We start from the raw sequence: 21,872 nt of genomic DNA on the forward strand, positions 1-21,872 counted from the left end.
TTACACTAGGGTACAAATTAAGAAGGCCATTAAACTTAAATCTATGGCTTCTACCAGGTCACTTTGGAGTTCTAGTGCCAGATGGGCAAATACAAAACAGAGTTATTATGCTGGCAAGGGTAAATGACCTTGATCATTATGAGTAGGTAGTGCTGCTGCTACAAAAATGTTTAACACTCAGGTCTTTTTTTTTAAACTCACATACCATGTTTTTTTCTCTAAATGAGCAAGAAACAGCAACCATGACCTGATAAGTACTGAGAGTCTGAGTCAAATCACCAAGCAAGTAAGGTAGACCAACAGAAATGCTAGCAAAAAGGGAAGGGAAAAACTAAGTTGGGGGTGGAGGAGAGAGATGATGAACATCAATTATGGCCCTGCAACCAACTGAAGTGCTGAGTACTATAGTTTGTACTATGAGTCCCTTTTTTGAAAAATTTTCCCAGAAATAATAACCAACCTATACATCCTGGAGATGTGCCTGGATGGAGTAAAGTTATTTTGAGAAATAAATGGTTCTGAGTGGTACAACGAGTGAAACGTAGTGGATGCAATTGGTACCCATAGAATTTCCCTTTATTGGGTAGTGCGCCCCTCCCCCATCCTCTGTGAGCATTGGTTGATAACAACTCATATTTCCTACAAACAAGAAATGGGGTACACGGAAATTATTTGTACCAGAGACAGCCCCACAGGGGCCGGCTCGGTTTCGCTAGTACCTATGGTGCAATGCTAAATTAAATTGGTCATATCAGGAATCCTTGATTTTTTCATGTTTTAACATAAATATTTTAATGTTTCACATGTTTGCAACATGTTTGATGTAGGCTTGTGGGTAATATTAATAACTTTATGGTAATACCTCTTTTGTTTTAGATAATTTTTATCATGAATAAAGTTTATTACACTCAAATGCTCTAATTTTGCCATCTATTGAAATGTAGTGAATTGCATCCATATGTTTATAAATGGTATAACAAACTTGCATTTCAGGAGTAAACCAAAACTGAACTTGAAAAATTAACCTTTTCATACACTGAAGAATTTGGTATGTTCATATTTTGCTAATGAAATTTGCATCTATGTTTATGAGTGTGATATGAATTTTTCTTTAATATATGGCCTATGATTGGTTATTATTTAAAAGTTATATTGTATTCATATAATGGGTTAGCATTTGTTCTTTATTCAATACTATTAAAGAATTTGCATAAAAAATGAAAATTTGAAATTGTGAATAAATGATAGTAACCTAGACAAATATCTAGACATAATACTTTATGTCAAGATTTTTAAATAATTTTGTAATTTTTACACTAGGTAGGAATTTCTATTTTTATGATATAGTTTAGATAAATTTATATTTGTGGGATTAAGTGTAAAGTTATTTGTAATATTGAAACTGAGCAGGACCCTGTGGGGCCCTTCTGGGCACAAAAGCCTTTCTGTGTCCCTTATTTTTCATTTGTAGGGAATAGGCTTCCTTCATCCTCCTTGAACTTCCCTGAGTTCCAAAGTGCAGATTCAAGCTGTTGCTAGTCAGGGAAGGGAGGGAATGCAGAAATAAATGAGGAGCAGTCAAGAGAAATCAGTGCATATTTACAATAGCCAGGACATGGAAGCAACCTAAGTGTCCATTGACAGATGAATGGATAAAGAAGATGTGGCACATATATACAATAGAATACTACTTTCCATAAAAAGAAATGAAATTGAGTTATTTGTAGTGAGATGGATGGACCTAGAATCTGTCATACAGAGTGAAGTAAGCAAGAAAAACAAATACCGTATGCTAACACATATATATGGAATCTAAAAAAAAATGGTTCTGAAGAACCTAGGGGCAGGACAGGAATAAAGATGCAGATGTAGAGAATGGACTTAAGGACACGGGGAGGGGGAGGGGTAAGCTGGGATGAAGTGAGAGAGTGGCATGGACATATATACACTACCAAATGTAAAATAGATAGCTAGTGGGAAGCAGCTGCATAGCACAGGGAGATCAGCTTGGTGCTTTGTGACTACCTAGAGGGGTGGGATAGAGAGGGTGGGAGGGAGATGCAAGAGGGAGGGGATATGGGGATATAAGTATACATATAGCTGATTCACTCTGTTATACAGCAGAAACTAACACAACTTTGTAAAGCAATTATACTCCAATAAAGATGTTTAAAAATATAAATAAATAAAAAAGAGAGAGAGACAATAGTGCAGGCTTGGGGCAAGGTCCTGTTTCCTCCTCAACGGATATACATAACACTATCTTTGAGGTTTTCTGCAGGAACTAAGGCCCCCACCAGGTGAAGGATGGTAACTTCATGCTGAGCACAAGATTCCTGGAACATCACCCTGTTACCTCACCATCAACCAATCAAAGGTCAAAACCCCTGCAGTCTTCACCCCAAATGTTGCCTCATCAGCATTTACAAAGAATTTTTATTCTTCATAATTTTAAACTTGTTTATTGTTAATTTCAATTAATAATTCCATAGGTGTGTCTATTTATTTTGACCTTATAAAGAATCAAGTCCTTGTTCATTCTCTTTATTTTATCCTTGTTTTATATCTCAATAATTTCTGATTTCCTATTTTTTAAATTTACTGTTCTAAATTTTTGGGTTTATTCTATTTGCTTTTGAAACCGAGCAGGACCCTGTGGGGTTCTCCTGGGCATAAAAGCCTTTCTGTGTCCCCTGTTTCTTGTTTGTAGGAAATGATTTCTTTCAGCTTCCTTGACCTTCCCTGAGTTCCAAAGGGCAGATTCAAACAGTTGTTAATCAGGGAAGGGAGGAAATGCAGAAACAATGGAGGAACAGTCAAAAAACGATAGTGCAGCCTTGGGGAAGGGTCCTGGTTCTTCCTCAAGAAATATAAATAACAATATTTTTGAGCTCTTCTACACAACTAAGGCCCCCACCCAGGTGGAGGATGGCAACTTCAGGCTAAACACAAGATTCCTGGAGCACCGCCCTGCTACCTCCCCACCAACCAATCAGACAAAAGTCACACACCCTGCAGCCCTCACCCCAAATTCTGCCTATAAAAACTTTTCCCCCAAAACCATCAAGGAGTTCAGGGTTTTTGACCACGAGCCACCCATTCTCCTTGCTTGGCCCTGCAATAAACCTTTCTCTGCTCCAAATTCTGACGTTTCAATTTATTTGGCTTCACCGTGCATCAGTTTATTTGGCCTCACTAGTTGTGGTGCACGGGCGCACGGTCACTTAATCCCAAATGACCTTAGTTTGGCAACACTTTTTCTAACCTCAAAACTGGATATTTAGCTCTCTGATATTCAACCTTCTTTTTTACTTATATAAGCATTTAATACTATACATTTCTTACTAATTAATTCCAGCATTAGCAGCATTCCATCTCTTAATATCTAATATTTTATCATTCACTTTTAATTACCTTATAATTTTTATTACAATTTCTTCTTTGACACATTGGTATTTTAGAAATGCCTTTTAATATTTCCAATTGCAGTTGTTATTTATGTTTTTCGTTATTTTTTTTACAGATTTATAGGAGTTCCTTCAGTTTCTATATCTATATATATATTCTAAATTTAATTAATATTTCTTTCTGAGAAATGCAAGTATATTCAGATTTTTAGCTCCAACCTGTTTCCATGATTTATGTCCTTTTGTACTACAGAATTTTCATTCTTTTTATTATGTTGATATTGATACTATGAATTTGTACAGTCAGTATTTTTAAATTTACCTCTGAGTTCACCATTATTTAATGGTCATTATTTCTTAGTACACCATATGTATCTTTTTCTGGGATTATTTATTTATTTATTTTTATAAATTTATTTAATTTATTTATTTTATTTGTGGCTACGTTGGGCCTTCGTTGCTGCCCATGGGCTTTCTCTAGTTGCGGTGAGTGAGGGCTGCTCTTCGTTGTGGTGTGTGGGCTTCTCATTGTGGTGGCTTCTCTTGTTGTGGAGCACAGGCTCTAGGCATGTGGGATTCAGTAGTTGTGGTACACAGGCTCAGTAGTTGTGGCTCGCAGGCTCTAGAGTTCAGGCTCAGTAGTTGTGGTGCACGGGCTTAGTTGCTCTGCGGCATGTGGGATCTTCCCAGTCCAGGGCTCGAACCCGTGTCCCCTGCATTGGCAGGCAGATTCTTTTTTTAAAACTTATTTATTTATTTATTTATTTTTGGCTGTGTTGGGTCTTCGTTGCTGCGCTTGGGCTTTTTCTAGTTGCAGCGAGTGGGGGCTACTCTTCATTGTGGTGCACGTGCTTCTCATTGCGGTGGCTTCTCTTGTTGCAGAGCACGGGCTCATGGCACATGGGCTCAGTAGTTGTGGCTCATGGGCTCTAGAGCACAGGTTTAGTAGTTGTGGCACAAGGGCTTAGTTGCTCCACGGCATGTGGGATCTTCCTGGACCAGGGCTTGAACCCGTGTCCCCTGCATTGGCAGGCAGATTCTTAACCACTTTGCCACCAGGGAAGTCCTGGCAGGCAGATCCTCAACCACTGAGCCACCAGGGAAGTCCCATTGGGATTCTTTTTATATGCCCTCAAATAATCATATAAAATTTCCTTTAGTGATGGACTATTGAGAGTAAACACATTCAGTTATTTTCAGAAAGTATTTTTACCATCTTTCTTGGAATGGTTTTCCTGGGTATATAATTCTAGTTTGACAGTATATTTTCCTAGCTCTTTGAAGGTATAATTCTACTGTCTTCTGGTTCCATTGTGGTTTTGCTAAGTTATCTGTAAGCAGAAGTATGATATTCAACCAGATATCTCAAATAAATATAAAAATATAATACCTGATTTATAGTGATTTTTATTGAATATTAGATAATTTTCATTTTCATGGCTGTGTTGTAAAACAAGCTATCAATATGACACCCTGAATATGTAGCTGGAAAGATATGTGGAAAATAGAATTCCTTGTTTTTTTTAGACAAATGGTTTCATTTCATTCAGGATGACTTTTTTTTAGTATAGTTCTTTCTTTTTGATTTGCTCCCACTCCCACTCTTCTTTCCACCAGTACTATGTTTTATTCCATTCTTCTCCACCAACCTGTGTAACCCAGAAACTGATTCCCTCTAAGACCAAGTTCCTCTGCAGAGTTCCTGATTAACCTCTCTATCCAAAACATTATTCCCTTACTTGTCTGTACCTGCCCTGCTCAAGACAGAGGAGTATTAAGGAAAAGGGGGGATTGAAACAAAGCAGGACCCTGTGTGCCCTCCCAGGTACAAATCCTGTCTGTGTCCCCCCTTTTCTTGTTTGTAGGGAAAAGGCTTTAGCCTCTTAGACCTTCCCTGAGTTCCAAAGGGCAGATTCAAGCAGTTGATAATTAGGGAAGGGAGGGAATGGAGAAACAAAGGAGGAGCAGTCAGGAAACAATAGTGCAGCCTTGGGGCAGGGTCCTGGCTCCTCCTCAAAGGATATGCATAGCAGTATCTTTGAGTTCTTCTGTAAGAACTAAGGCCCACAGCCAGGTGGAGGATAACTTTGGCTGAGCACAAGATTCCTGGAACATCACCCTGCTACCTCACCACCAACCAATCAGAAGAAAGTCACACACCCTGAAGCCCTTACACTAAATTCTGCCTATAAAAACTTCTCCCCAAAAGCCATCAGGGAGTTCGGTTTTTGTGAGCATGAGCCACCAGTTCTCCTGGCTCGGCCCTGAAATAAACCTTTCTCTGCTCCAAACTCTGATGTTTCAGTTTGCTTGGCCTCACTGCCTCGGGCACATGAACTGGTGTTCCACAACAACCCACATGGTATGTAACCTTCTGTACTTTTTTCCAAGTGCTTATAATCATGTAAAAAAGCATATTCATTTATATATGTACATAAAAATGTGCATAGACATACATATGTATGGGAAAGTGCCACTGTTTTGTTTACCATAAAAATAGATTGTACTACAAAGACTTCTCTGAATTTTCCATTTCTATCTTGATAATATTTTGGGAAAATAAAACTAAGCTAATGAAGAAAAAATGTATGCATAATTTATTCAACAATTTCTTTACTGATGATCATTACATATTTTCAGTCTTTTTCCCCTAACAAAATGAGGCTATAAATATCCTTGAAAGTAAAACAAAGCAAACAAAAAATAAAATAAGAATGACCACTCCTGGGTATATATCTGAAAAAACCAAAACACTAATTTGAAAAGATACATGCACTCCAATGTTCATAGCAGCATTATTTACAATTGCCAAGATACGGAAGCAAACTAAGTGTCCATCAACAGATGAACGGATGAAGAAGATGTGGTATATATACACAGTGAGATACTACTTAGCCATAAAAAAAGAACAAAATTTTGCCATTTGCAGCAAACTACTGAATATAACAAAAGAGAAGCAGACTCACAGATATAGAGAACTAGTGGTTACCAGTGGGGAGAGGGAATGAGGAAGGGGCAAGGTAGGGGTAAGGGAACAAGAGGTACAAACTATTAGGTGGAGAATAAACTACAAGGATATTTTGTACAATGCAAAGAATATAGCCAATATTTTATAATAAGTATAAATGGAGTATAAACTTTAAAAATTGTGAATCACTATATTGTACACCTATAACATATAATATTGCAAAGCAACCATACTTCAGTTAAAAAAATAGAGATGTTGATTCTTAATACTCCAACTGGGAATAGGGGCCCTCAGCTTAGAGATCCTTAAACAAATAGTGATTTCTCTCCTCATCTCTCTCCACATCTCTCCTCTTTGACAAGGAAGGACACAGCTCTTATTTAGCTGCCTAACAGTAGAGAGCCCTATTGTGCTAATTAAGAACCACTTGACTGAAAGGGTCATTTGAGCCCTAAGAGCTGGGTAGCATTCCTTCTTCTACTTAATTCTCCTCCCTCCCCACATTTTCCCTGGTAATTCTGTCTCTCCTTCACACTAGATCTATCAAAAATATCTAAGACACTTGATTGAAATGAAGGTTCTAGGGACCTTCTAGGCATGAGGCTCAAGTACCTGTTTTTACTACAAACCCTGCAAGTGGACACAGCTGTAACACATAACCCAAGGATTTATTAGGAGAAAACAACTGAATAGGTCCCTGAGACAGGAAGGGTGGACTAGAATCACTTAAAAAGATTCACTACCTGGATGAAAAATTACTCTGGTGCTACCAAAAATGAACTGAAACCCAAAATGCCATATCACTTTTACTGAATACATGCTGAAGCCCAAGGGAAAATGTCACCTTCCACCAGGGCTCCTATGATCTGACAATTCAAGCTGTCCCCTGTGCTCTGAATCCTTTAAAAGCATCTTCTCTAGGCAACATATGTCCCAAACTCCATGAAATCCGCAGAAGTGATCCACATCTGCTTGAAACTGCTCAGAGAGGTCACGATGGATGCACCTAACCATTCAGAGAAACATCCATCAGGAGAAGCGGTGATCTTGATGGGAGTCCCTCTGAAGGCCAGCTGTTCCAGTTCTTTCATAAGTCTTTTCTCAAGCCCAGGGAAGAGAGTGGTTCCCCCAGACAGCACAATTTCTGCAAAAAGATTTTTCTGGATGTTGGTGTCACACTTCATAATGCTGCTGGAGACCATTTTTGATAGTTCTGGGCTGTGGACACCCAGCTGGTCAGGTGCAAAAAGAATCTCAGGTACCTGGTACAGCTGATCCCCAAGGTGGACGACATTTCCATCTGGTAGTTTGTATTCTCTCAGGACCTCCTCTGGCTTCTTACAAAGTTCTTTCTCTGGCTCTAAGGCCACATAGCACAGCATCTCTTTTATGTCATCCACTAAGGCCTTGTTGAGTATGCAAGGGTAATTACACCCACTAGCCAGGAGGAGTCGGGTGAGGTGCTCTGTGATGTCTCTCCCTGCCACATAGAGTTTGGAGATGGCATGAGGAAGGGAGTAACCCTCAAAAATGGGGACAGTGCAAGTGATCCCTTTACCGCTGTCCACCACTAAAGCCCGTGACAGAAGCAGAGGTATAGAGTGCTACGACCGCGTGGTTGGACAGGTAGAAGGCAGGCACACTGAAGGTCTCAAACATCACTTTTGCTGTCTTCTCTCGAGTGTCCCTTGGGTTCAAGGAGGGCTCAGTCATGAGCACAGGTTGTCGACAGGGTTTTACTCCCAGCTCCCACTCAAAAAGATACTTCCAGAGTTTTTCCATGTCATCCCATCTTGTTACCAGTCCACGTTCAATGGGATAGTGCAAATGCAAGGGTCCATACTTGAACAGGGCTTTTTCCCCCACAGTGTAATTTTTCCGATTGGCTTCTGGTAAAGCCATGTTGAATTTAGGATGCCCCATGACAGAACTGATGACATGACGGGGCCCAGTCTCTCCAGACATGCCTACTTTGCAGAGTCCTGATCCACTGTCAAAAATTACAGCTGGAGTATCTAATGCATATGGGTTAAACATGTCTGCAGCATGCTCTTCTGACCTTCACCAAAATAAAGAAAGAACATGGCCACTTTGTGAGATAATAGGTACCTCTGGAAGTTTAACAGCCACAGGATTCCAAAGTTCTTAGGTTGTCACTAAAGCAGAGCTAGCAGGCTGTCCCCTAACTCCATCCTCAACCCATGAATACTATCCCTTTTCAAGCAGCACAGGGCCTGCTGAGGCAATTTCAGTGACGACTGCTCACTATGTAATAAAGTAGCCTAGGCAACAATTGTTCTCAGAGAGCATCAGAGGATGTTTAAGGGGTGGGATCTCTGAGCCACCAGTACTCCTAGCTTGGTGAGACTTGAAACAGAGGAAGGGAAACCATACCTCTGAACAGCTTTTGGTAAGTCTGTGAACATGAAGCAAAGGCCTAGGCTTAGAATCTAATGAAGCGGCCCAGCTGTGAGGTTGTCCCAGAAAGCTGGCTTCTATACTCAGCTGAGCTGCTGTTTGTGGGATGACAATTATACCCTTTCCTTTGCTAAGGGAAGGAACTAATCACCAGACACAGGTTCAGATTGGAGTAGAGATGCCAACAATCCACCTCCAGAGGTGGTCAGAACACCCTTTCTTTTATTCCCCCTTATATTTGTTTTGTTTTAAAACAGCTTTATTGAGATAAATTTCATATACAATACATTCACCCATTTATATAGTACATTTCCATGAATTTCAATATATTCAACTATGTACAAACATTACAAAAGTCAAGTTTAGAACATTTTCTTTACTTCAAAAAGAAACCCTGCACCCTTTAGCAATCACCCTCTTCGGGCCATCCTCATGAGCCCTAAACTCCACTAATAATATTTTTTTGTCTCTCTAGACTTACCACTTCTGCATTTTTCATTTAAATAATATTATATATGTGACCTTTCACGTCTGGCTTCATTCATTTAGCATACTTTATTCAAAGTTCTTCCATTTGAATATCTCTTTTTTTTTTTTTTACCTATTCTACACAATAACGTTTTTCACAGTATTTATTTATAATCCTTATTTATTTCTGTAAGGTTGGTAGTAATATCCCCTTTACTTTTTTGAACTTTTAAGAGAACTGTCTTTTGGTTTCATTGATTTCTCTATTGTTTTTCTATTCTCTATTTCAATAATTTCTGCATATTTTTTAATCATCTTATTCCTTTTTAAAAAAATGTATTTTATTTATTTATTTTTGGCTGTGTTGGCTCTTTGTTGCTGCATGCAGGCTTTCCTTAGTTGCAGCAAGTGGGGGTTACTTTTCGTTGTGGTGCATGGGCTTCTCACTGCGGTGAGTTTGGGAGTGTTCCTTCCTCTGCATTTTTTTGGAATAGTTACAGAAGGAAAGGTGTTAACTCTTCTCTATATATTTGGTAGAATTCACCTGTGAAGCCATCTGGTCCTGGACTTTTGTTTGTTGGAAATTTTTAAATCACAGTTTCAAGTTCAGTACTTGTGATTGGACTGTTCATATTTTCTGTTTCTTCCTGGTTCAGTCTTTGGAGATTGTACCTCTCTAAGAATTTGTCCAATTCTTCTAGGTTGTCCATTTTATTGGCAGATAGTTGCTTACAGTAGTCTCTTAAGAGCTTTTGTATTTCTGTGGTGTTGTTTGTAACTTCTCCTTTTTCATTTCTCATTTTATTGATTGGGGCCCTCTCCCTTTTTTTCTAATGAGTCTGGCTAAAGGTTTATCAATTTTGTTTATCTTTTCAAAGAACAAGCTTTTGGTTTCATTGATCTTTTCTATTGTTTTCTTAGTCTCTATTTCATTTATTTCTGCTGTGATCTTTATTATTTCTTTCCTTCTACTAACTTTGGGTTTTGTTTGTTGAATAAATAATTTTTTCTGCTTTATATTTATTTTTTTCATTAGTCAATTGATGTCTTTCATAAATTCAAGAAGGTTCTTAGGTAATTTTTCTCAATATTGTTTTTTCCCATTTTCTCTCTCTATAGTATTCATATTAACCATACTTGAACTTCAATTTAATTCTCAATTTAATTTTATCTATTGCAGTTGCAGCCTCTTTCTATGTTACTTTCTGTGTAACTTCTGTTTTCACTTCATTAACGTCTGTGTAGCAGTGTAAATTTACAATGATCACATCAACTGTATGTCTAATATTATTTTACTTCCAATATCAATAATCATTTATCATTTCTATCTAAAAGTTTTTTCTTTCCTTTCCAAAACTGCTTCATCATTTTCAGTGGTCACTTATTCATTCATCACACATTTAAATATTGACTTAATTTACTTAAACATATCATGTTTTTATTTCATATACTGTAGCATACAGTTGAAAATTATGCAGTGTTTTAGGCCGAATACTGGGATTTATCTTCTGATTCTAACTGACTCTTGCTTATTTAGACATGAGTCTTAATATTCTAGTGATATTTTTATTATAAAATAATGTTCTTGGCCTTTCATCTGTAAAAATTCTTTGAGGTCTATATTTAATGTGAATTACACTAGAGAGAATGTGCTACTATAAAGGATCAGTTTAAACTAAAATTTTGACTCTGGGATTTATAAGCCATGTAGGTGCACTGAATCCTGTTCCTACCTCTATAAGTGTAGAATATGTTTAGGACTTCTTAGGATAAGTTGTTCTACTCCAAAACCAGTATTCCCATCAATTTTCATAAGCCTTTCAGTGTTCAGTACCTACTCATGATAGTAATTTACTTCACTTTATTCTTTTCACTCTAAATATGGAAGATTACAGTTATTAGTTTTACCCAACTAAAGGAATCTTTTTCCAATAATTATCTGTCTGCTACGTTAACTGAATAGATACATCAGTGGCCACACATGAAAAGAATGTAGACTTTACAGAACTTTTGTAATAAAAATCACTAAACAACCAGTAACAACAACACAATCAGCAAAGAGTGACCAAAAAAAAAAAACACCTTAAAGTGGAGAAAGAATCTGATTTCCATAGCTGCCACGTTGTAATATTAAATATGAAGAGATAAAAAGGCAAGCCACAGACGTGGAGAAAATGTTTGCAAAACACGTGGTTGATAAAGGACTGTTATCCAAGATATTCAAAGAACTCTGAAAACTCAACAGCAAGAAAACCACCTGATTAAAAAAAGCAACAAAGACCTTAACAGACATCTCACCAAAGATATACAGATGGCAAATAGTGTATAAAAAATGCCCACATCATGTCATCATGGAAATGCAAATTAAAGCAACATGAGATACCACTACACACCTGTTAGAATGGCCACAATCCAGAACACTGGCAACACAAAATGACCGTGAGAATATGGAGCAACAGGAACTCTCATTTACTGCTGGTGGGAATGAAAAATGATACAGAAAGTTTGACAGTTTGGTAGTTATTTTTACGAAACTAAACACACTCTTATGAAATCCAGCAATCTTGCTCCTTGGTATTTATCAAAGAGAAATGAAAACTTGTGTTCACACAAAAACCTGCACATGGATATTTAGAGCAGCTTTATTTATAACTGCCAAAATGTGGAAAGAACCAAGATGTTCTTCAGTAGGTGACTGGATAAATACATTATGTTACATCCAATCAATGGAATAGTTTTCAAGGCTAAAAATAAATGAGCTGTCAAGTCATGAAAAGACATGGAGAAAACTTATGTGCATATTACTAAGTGAAAGAAGCTGATCTGAAAAGGCTACATATTGTATGATTCCAACTATATGACATTCTGGAAAAGGCAAAACTATGGAAGCAATAAAAAATAAAAAGATCAGTGGTTTCCAGGGGTGTGGGGGAGAGGTGGGGGAGGTATGTCTAGGCAGAGCACAGAGGATTTTTAGGCCAGTGAAAATCCTGAAACTTTAAGTCTGTTGAAGAGTAAATTTCAATTTGTCCCTTCCTTCAGCCCTTGGCAACCACCATTCTACTTTCTGCTCCTCTGAGTGTGACTATTTTAGATACCTCATGTAGGTGGAATCATGCAATAATGGTCCTTCTGCAACTGGCTTATTTCACTTAGCATAATGTCCCCAAGGTTCATCCATGCTGTAACATATGGCAATATTTCTTTCATTTTAAGGCTGAATAATATTTACTGTGTTGGTATACAATATTTTCTTTATCCACTCATCTGCTTATAGATATTTAGGCTGTTTCCAACTCTTGAAAATTGTGAATAGTGCGGCAATAAACATGGGAGCATAAATATCTCTTCAAGATTCTACTTTAAATTATTTCCGGTAAATACCAAGAAGTGGGAAAATGTATCATACGGTAGCTATAGTTTTAAGTTCATAAGGAAACTCCATACTGCTTTCCATCACAGCTGCACCATTTTATATTCCCATCAAAAATGTAGCAAGGTTCCAATTTTCCCACATTTTTATTCCCACTTATTAAATTTTGGTTTTTGCTGCCTGTGTTTTTAGTGTCATATCCAAAAAATCATTGCCCAGACCAATAACATGAAGCTTTCCCCTATATTTTCTTCTAGGAGTTTTACAGTTTCAGGTCTTTTAAGAATTTAATCCATATTGAGTTTGATTTTTTTGTGTACGGGTAAGATAAGTGTTCAGTTTCATTCTTTTACATGTGGATATCCAGTTGTTGCAGCACCATTTTCTGAAAAGACAATCCTTTCTACATGGTGTGATCTTGGCACCTTGGTCAAAGATCAGTTGTCCATATATATGTGGGTTTATTTATGGCCTCTCTATTCTGTTCCATTGGTCTTTATGTCTGTCTTCATGCCAGTATCATGATGTTTTATTACTGTAGCTTTTTAATAAAATTTTGAAATCAGAAAGTGTGATACCTCCAACTTTGTTTTTCTTGCTCAAGATCGCTTTGGCTATTTGAAGTCCTTTGTAGTTCCATATGAACATTAGAATTGCCTTTTATATTTCTGTAAAAATCACCAGTGGAATCTTAATACCTATTTTACTGAAGCTATAGATCACTTTGGGTAGAATGGACATTTTCAACAATATCAAGTCTTCTAGTCCAGGTAACAAGCTGTCTTTCCATTTACTTGTGTCTTCTTTATTTTCTTTTTCAATATTTCCTAGTTTTCAGTGTATAAGTCTTTTACCTCTTTAGTTAATTCCTAAGTATTTCATTATTTTTGATGCTAATATAAATGAGTTGTTTTCTTCATTTCTTTACTGGATAGTTTACAATGAGAATATAGAATTGCAATTGATTTTGGTATGTTGATTTTCTATTCTCAAATTCCCTGAATTTGTTTATTAGTCTAACAGTTATTTTGTGGAGTCTTTAAGGTTTTCAACATATAAGAGCATGTCATCAGAACAGAGATAATTTTATTTTTTCCTTTTCAATTTGGATGCCTTTTATTTCTTTTTCTTGCCTAATTGCTATGTGTAGGACTTCCAGTACTATGCTGAATAGGAATGGTGTGAGTGAACATCTTTGTCTTGTTCCTCATCTTAGAGGGAAAGCTTTCAATCTTTCACCACTGAGTATGATATTAGATCTGGGTATGTTACATATGGCCTTTATTATGTTAAGGCATGTTTCTTCTTTTCCCAATTTACTGAGAGTTTTTACCATGAAAGATGTTGTATTTTTTCAGATGCTTTTTCTGCATCTATTGTGATGATCACATAATTTTTGTCTTTCATTCTATTAATGTGGTGTATCACATTTATTGATTTTGATATGTTGAGCCAACCTTGTATCACAGGGATAAATCCCACTTGATCATGGTGTATGATCCTTTTAATGTGATATTGAATTCTTTTTGGTAGTATTTTGTTGAGAATTTTGGCATCTATATTCATCAGGAATATTGGCCTGTAATTTTCTTTTCTTGTAGTGTTCTTAGCCATCTTATTTTATTTGGTATTAGGGTAATGCTGGCCTCATAAAATGCATTTGAGAGTTTATCCTCCTCTTCAGTTTTTTGGAAGAGACTGAGGGAAAATGGCATTCATTCTTTTTTTTTTAATGTTTGGTAAAACTCACCCATGAAGCCATGTAATCCTGGGCTTTTCTTTCTTGGGAGGTTTTTGATTACTGATTCAATTTCCTTACTCGTAATTGTTCTGTTCAGATTCTCTATTTATTCATGACTCGGACTTGGTAGGTTATATGTTTCTAGGAATTTATCCTTTTTTTTTAGGTTGTCCAATTCATTGGCATATAAGTGTTCATAGTATTACCTTATGAATCTTTGTATTTGTATTATATCAGTTGCAATGTCTCCTCTTTCATTTATAGTTCTATTTATTTGAGTTCCTTTTTTTTCTTGGTAACTATAGCTAAAAGTTTGCCAATTTTGTTTATACTCTCAAAAAACCAACTCAGTTTTTTTGATCATTTCCATTGTTTTTATATTCTCTATTTCATTGATTTTTGCCCTGAGCTTTGTTATATCTTTCTTCTAATTTTAAGCTTAGTTTGTTTTTGTTTTTCTGGCTTCTTAAGGTCTAAACGTAGGTTATTTATTTGAGGTACTTTTTTTTGAATAGGCATTTATTGCTACAAATTTTCCTATTGGTACTTCTTTTGTTGCATACCATAATTTTTGACACGTGTTTCCATTTGGTTTGTTTCAAGATTTTGTTTTATTTCCCTTTTGATGCTTTCTTTGACTCATTGGCTGTTCTGGAGTGTGTTGCTTAATTTCCACATATTTGTGAGTTTTCCAGTTTCCCCCCTGTTATCGATTTCTAGTTTTGTACCACTGTGGTCAGAAAAAAATAATTGGTATGATTTAAATCTTTACAAACTTGCTAAGACTTGTTTTGTGGCCTAATATATGGTATATTCTAGAGAATGTTCCCTGTGTACTTGAGAAGAACGTACATTCTGCTGCTGTTGGATGGAATGTTCTATATGTCTATTAGGTCCTTTTGGTCTAAACTATAGTCCAAGTCCAATGTTTCCTTATTGATTTTCTGTCTATATGATCTATCCATTGTTGAAAGTGGGGTATTGATGTCCACTAATATTAATATATTATTGTTGATTATTATTTTCTTCAGCTCTGTTAGTATTTCCTTAATATATTTAGGTGCTCTGACATTGGTTCTGTATATATTTACAGTTGTTTTATACTCTTGAGGAAATGATCACTTTATCACTATATAATGACTCTCTTTGTCTCTTGTTACATTCTTTTGACTTAAACTATATTTTGTCAGGAAAGTATAGTTACCCCTGCTTTCTTTTACTTTCCTTTTGTGTGGAATATCTTTTTCTATCCCTTCACTTTAAGCTTATATGTGCCCTTAAACTGAAGTGAGTCTTGTAGGTATCATATAATTGGGTCTTATTTTATTGTTATTCATTCAGCCACCCTATGCCTTTTGATTGGATAATTTAGTTTATTTACATTTAAAGTAATTGTTGGTAGTTAAAGACTTAATATTGCCACCTTGTTACTTGGTTTCTGGATGTTTTAAAATTCCTTTGTTTCAATTATCCCCTCTTACTCTGTTCCTTTGTGAATTGATGACTTTCCATAGTGGTATACTTTTATTCCCTTCTCTTTATCTTGAATTCATCTACTATAGGTTTATGTTTTTTGGTTACCCTGAGGCTTGCTTGAAACATCTTATTGATATAACATGCTATTTTAAGCTAATAAAAACTTAGTTTCATTTGCATACAAAAACTGTACCCTTTTGCTCCCTCCTCATATGTTATGTTTTTGATTTCACATTTTACATCTTTTATACTGTGTATTTTACGGTTATTTTGAATTCTCTGCCTAGTAAATCCTGTATCTACATATGATTAGGCTCAGTTTCTGGAGATTAATCTTATTTCTTTTGGGGGGATACATTTCCCCATTCTTAATTTTCCTTCACTCTTTGTACTGACATCTGCCCACTGAAGAAAACATCCAATTCTCCCAGTGTCCACGGACTGGCCTTGTACAGGAGGAGACTCTCACCAATCAGTCTGGTCAGAGATTCTGGGGGCCTCTTAAAACTTTGTACTAGTTCAAACTGCCATCATTTTCCTTAGTGACCCCCTGCCATGTAAAGTATTTTGATCCCATCAGTGGTCTGAGATGGGTGAGACAAAATCCAGTTCCCTAGGTAACCTCTAGACTGTCAGAGTATTGGATGTGTGATCCAACTCTTTACCTCACCAGAGAGAAGCAGAATCTGATGTTTTTACCCACTCACCCTGTGCTGAGCTGGAAGAAGTGACTATGATAAGTACTTGTGTGCTAACCCAAACAACTGCCTTTGTTCTCAGTGGTTCTCAGGTGTCTAGAGTATGCCAGATCCTGTCAGTGCTCTGAGACAGGTAAGACAGAAGCCAGTACCTTTGGAGGCCCTAGAAAAATTTGAATGTTGTACATGTGGGCAAACTTTTCCCCCTCCGGGAAAAAGCCAAAGCTGAGGGTTTCCTTCCAATAATATGGCACTATGCCAAAGGCAAGGATTCTGGTGAGAGGGTATCTTGCATTTTCCTACCAGCTTCAATGTGGCTGGTTTCATGTTTACCCCAAATGCAGGAGCCTTTCAACTAGTTTCTGGATTTCTCACAAAATGAATTTGTCCATGTATTCTTGTTGAATTGGTATATCCACATGGGGAATAAGGGTCCAAGGCTTTCTATTCCACCACCTTTCTGATGTCACCCTCTCAGCTGTATTTCTATGCAATAGCAATGAACAATATAAAAATAAAATTTTAAATGTTTCATTTATAATAGCATCAAAGAGAATACATACTTAGGAATAAATGTAACAAAATATTTATGACTTCTACACTGAAAAACACACAAAAAATGAAAAAAATTGGATAAAAGCTAAGAAAAATTGAATTCATCCCCAAATCATGAAATATAAGACTTAATATTGTCAAAATGGCAATACTTCCTAAATTGATTTACAGATTCAACACTATTATTAACAAAATCTCAGCTTACTTGTTACAGAAATTGACAGACTAATCCTAAAACTGTTATTTGAATACAAGGAACTGAGAATACCAAAAACGAGCTTGAAAAAGAAGAACAAATTTGGACTACTCAAACTCCCTGATTTAAACATTACTAAAAAGCTGCTATAATCAGGACAGTGTAGTACTGGCCTATGTCTATATACATGAGTAGAACCGAATTAGAATTTAGAAGTAAATGTACATACTTATGGTCAATTGAGTTTTGACAATAGTACAGTAAAGAATGCAGTCACTATGGAAAACAGCATGGAAGTTGCTCAAAAAATTAAAAATATAACTACTATATGATCTACCAATTTCACTTCTGAGTATTTATCCCAAGAAAAGAAAAACAAGAACATTAACTTGGAAAGATATATGCACCTCCTTCTTCATTGCAGCACTGATTACAATAGCCAAGATATGTAAACAACCATGACCATCATTAAATGAAAGGATAAAGAAAATGTTGTACACACACACACAATGGAATACTATTCAGTCATAAAAAAGAGGGAAATCTTGCCGTTTGCTACATCATGTATGAACCTTTAGGGCATTAAGCTAAGTGAAATAAGTTGGCCAGGGAAAGACAAATACTGCATAATCTCACTTATATGTGGAACCTTAAAAAGAAAAAAAAAAAGCTTATAGATAGAGAACAAGTTTGTAGTTGCCAGAGGTGGGGGGGGGGGTCAAATGCGTGAAGGGGGTCAAAAGGTACAAAGTTCAAATTACAAAATAAATAAGTCATGGAAATGTAATGTGCAGCATGGTGACTCTAATAATATTGTATTGCATATTTGAGAGCTGACAATAGGGTAGATCTTAAAGGTTCTTTTCACAAGAAAAAAATGTATAACTATGTATGGTGATGGATGTTAACTGGACTTATTGAGGTGATCATTTTTCCAATATATACAAATATTGAATCATCACATTATAAACCTAAAACTAATAAAATGTTATGCTCATTATACCTCAATAAAAAATAAATACATGAATAGAAATTTTACAAAAGAGGATATACAGATGGCAGGTGAGCACATGAAAAGACAATTAACATTATTATTCTTTAGAGAAATGTTAATTAAAACCCCAATGAGATATCAATACACACCTATCAAAATGACTAAAATAAAAAAGACTGACAATGCCAAATGCTGACATAGATACAGAAAATCTGGATAGCTCACACATTTCTGTTGGGAATATAAAATGGTACAGCCACACTGGGAAAAAGCCGTTACTTAAAAACCTAAACTTGACATTACCATACAACCATTGCACTCCTGGGCATTTATCCTAGAGAAATGAAAACTAATGTTGATGCAAAAAGCCTGTATATAAATGTTTAAAAGAACTTTATTCCTAATAGTCAAAACTAGAAAGAACCCAGATGTCCTTCAATGGATGAATGGTTAAATAAACTCTGTTACATCCACGTTATTAAAAATTACTTAGCAATTAAAAGGAATGAACTACGGATACAACCTGGAAATCTCCAGGGAATCACGGTAAGTTAAAATATATATATACCAGAATGTTACATACAATATGACTGCATTAACAACACACTCTTTAATGACAAAATTGTAGAAATGGAGAACAGATTAGTGGTTGCCAAGGGATCAGGAGGGGATAACGTGACAGTGAAGTGTGTAGGGTGATAAAATGGCAATATAAAGGATCTTTATGGTGGTGGAAACATTCTGTGTCTTGACTGTACTGATGTTAATATCCTGGTCGTAATATTGTACTATAGTGTTGCAAGATGTTACCATTGGATAAGACTAGGTAAAGAGTACATAGGATCTCTTTGTATTATTTTTCATAACTGCATATGAATATATATCTATCTTAAAATAAAAATTTAATTAAAAAAAGAGTAGTATTTTCAACAGATGCAGCTGGGATAACTGCATAGACACATGCAAGTGAATGAAATTCAACCACCTACCTCTAACCGTACAAAAAGTTAACTCAAAGCACATCAAAACCCAAATAAAAGAGCTAAAATTATAACATTCTTAGAAGAAAACATAGGTATAATTCCTATAACCTTGAATGAAATAGTTTATTTGAATATGGAAAGTGATTTAAATAGGCATTTGTCCAAAGAATATATATGAATGACCAATAAGCATGTGAAAAGATGCTCAGCATCACTAATCATTAAGGAAATGCAAGTCAAAACCACAGTGATGTTCCATTTCCTGTCTACTATGATGTCTATAGTCAAAAAGACAGAAAATAACAAATGTTGGCAAGAATGTGGAGAAATCAGAGCTATCATACTTTGCTATTTGGAATATAAAATGTCACAACCACTTTGTAAAACAGTCTCGTGATTCCTCACAACGTTAAACATAGTTACCAGACGACTCAGCATTTCAACTACTAAGTATAGACCCAGGAGAAATGAAGATATATATTACATAAATGCTGCACATAAATGTTCCCAGAAACATTATTTATTATTTATAGTATCTGAAAAGCGAAAATAACTCAAATGTCTGTCAATTGAAAAAATGGACAAATAAAATGTGGATATTCAGCCACAATAATGAATGAACTACTGATCATGTTACTAAAAGTAGGAGACACCAAAGGCCACATATTATATGGTCCGATTAATATGACATGAGTTAAATGGAGAAGGGAATGGGGGGGTGACTACTAATTGCTAATTTATTTATTTGGAGAATGAAGAAATAACCTGGAATTAGTGGTTATGGCTGAGCAATTTTGTAAATATACTCAAAAAATAGAAATGTGTAATTAAAATTGTGTATTTTATTTCTGGTGATTTTTTTTGCTCTGGTAATATTTAACAGATATAATTCTTCATTGTATTGTCTAACTTCTGCTTGGTGATACACAAATACACACATACGTATTTACATATACATAGATATGAACATACATAAAAATTATCTTTATGACTAAATTCATTATTTTTTCATATATTGACTTAAATACTTCTTTTATCATAGGCTGTATCTTGATCACGCTCTATAATAGAGCAAGCCCCATGATTTATCTTCCATAGCACTTATTACCACATAGAGTGGCCAACTCCATAATTTGCCTGAAACTTTCTGTGTTTTGCTCTGCAAGCCTCATGTCCAGGGAATCCCCTCAGCCCCAGGAACTCCAGGACAATTGATCACCCTACAGTCTACATTTTTGTTTATTAGTCTTTCTTTCCTCTATAACATAACCTCCAAGAGGATAGGGACTTTATCTGTTTTGTTAACCTCTATATCCCACATACTTCAAAATACTTGCACATTAGTAGGTTATATTCATCCCGTGAAAGTAATTTATATTTGTATATTTATCTAAGTCACACCATATTCAAATCTTATTTTTATGTTTTATTTAATCTTGATTTTTAAGATGATAATAAAATAATATATATCAAATAAATATATTAACTCTTCCTCTCCAATAATGCTATGTTGTGTTATCTTGCCATACGTATTGATTTCCACTAGCAGGTCATTGTTAAATTACAGAAGTAGTAGCATGGTTATATAACACCTGCAGGTCAAGTTTTATTAGCTCTTCATTATATATTGAAATGAGACTTTTGTCTGTATTGCATTTATTCATGCAAAAATATGCACTGCTTTCTAACTAGGTACCAGGCATTTGTCTAGATGTTGTGAGTACAATGATCATCTTATAACCTAATAAGAGATAAATATTCACAGGGAAGACTTTCTCAGAATAATGGTAATAGATACTGCAAGTGGCCTTCCCATATCCACTTAGTTGTTAATTTCCCAGCTTGAGGCAAATGAAGTAAATGAAGGAAAATAGTGGAATCAGGTGAGGTAAAAAAGGTACAAAAGAACAGCTCTTACATGGTCTTGTGGAACACGATAAGTATTATAGATTTTATCCTAAGTGTAATAGGAAATTATTGAAGGATTTTAGAAAGGTGGAAATATATAATCCAACTTATATTTTAAGTGTCAGTTTGTACTATGTGAGTAGAGGCATTAATGGGGGGTAAAGAAACCAGAGAAATCTGACAGAAGCCTAGTACAATCTAGTCTAGAAATAGGGAGGAGGAATTAATAGAGTTGTTGATAAGTTGGATGTAAAAGGTGAGGTAAAGGGGGAGGTGATGAGAATAATTTGCTAATTTGATGCTTAAGCAACTGGAGAGATGGCTAAACCATTTACTGATATAGGAAATATTAGGGGAGAATTAAAACTAAGCTAGAATTCAAGAATCTGGGCACATGATATTTGATATTTTGAGACTTTCATATTAAGTAGTGTATTAAGTAGACAGTTGTATATGCAAATCTGGAACTTGGAGGATTTCTTGGCTTGAGGCAAAATTCCATAGTCTGTAGCATATAAATTGCATTTAAAGCCAGATGAATGGATAAGATCAAACAAGCAGAGAATGCAGATAGAAAAGAGGGCATCACGCACTCCTACACTTGGATTTTCTGTAGAATAGAGAAAGGAGAGGTAGGAAAAAGTTTAATGTAAAAGAAGGTAGAAAAAAGATGTTATTTCAACAAAG

At 35.8% G+C, this 21,872-nt stretch overlaps 1 protein-coding gene across 1 annotated transcript; it reads right to left on the bottom strand.

Moving 5' to 3' along the window:
- Positions 1 to 7,277: 7,277 nt before the first annotated feature.
- ACTRT1 (actin related protein T1) lies at positions 7,278 to 8,412 on the bottom strand. Its single transcript, XM_028166978.1, is given in 2 exon segments — positions 7,278 to 7,949; positions 7,951 to 8,412. Coding segments are annotated over 2 exon segments (1,134 nt in total).
- Positions 8,413 to 21,872: the final 13,460 nt, after the last annotated feature.

The sequence above is a fragment of the Balaenoptera acutorostrata genome, chromosome X, assembly GCF_949987535.1.
Source record: "Balaenoptera acutorostrata chromosome X, mBalAcu1.1, whole genome shotgun sequence".
NCBI classification, from domain to species: Eukaryota; Metazoa; Chordata; class Mammalia; order Artiodactyla; family Balaenopteridae; genus Balaenoptera; species Balaenoptera acutorostrata.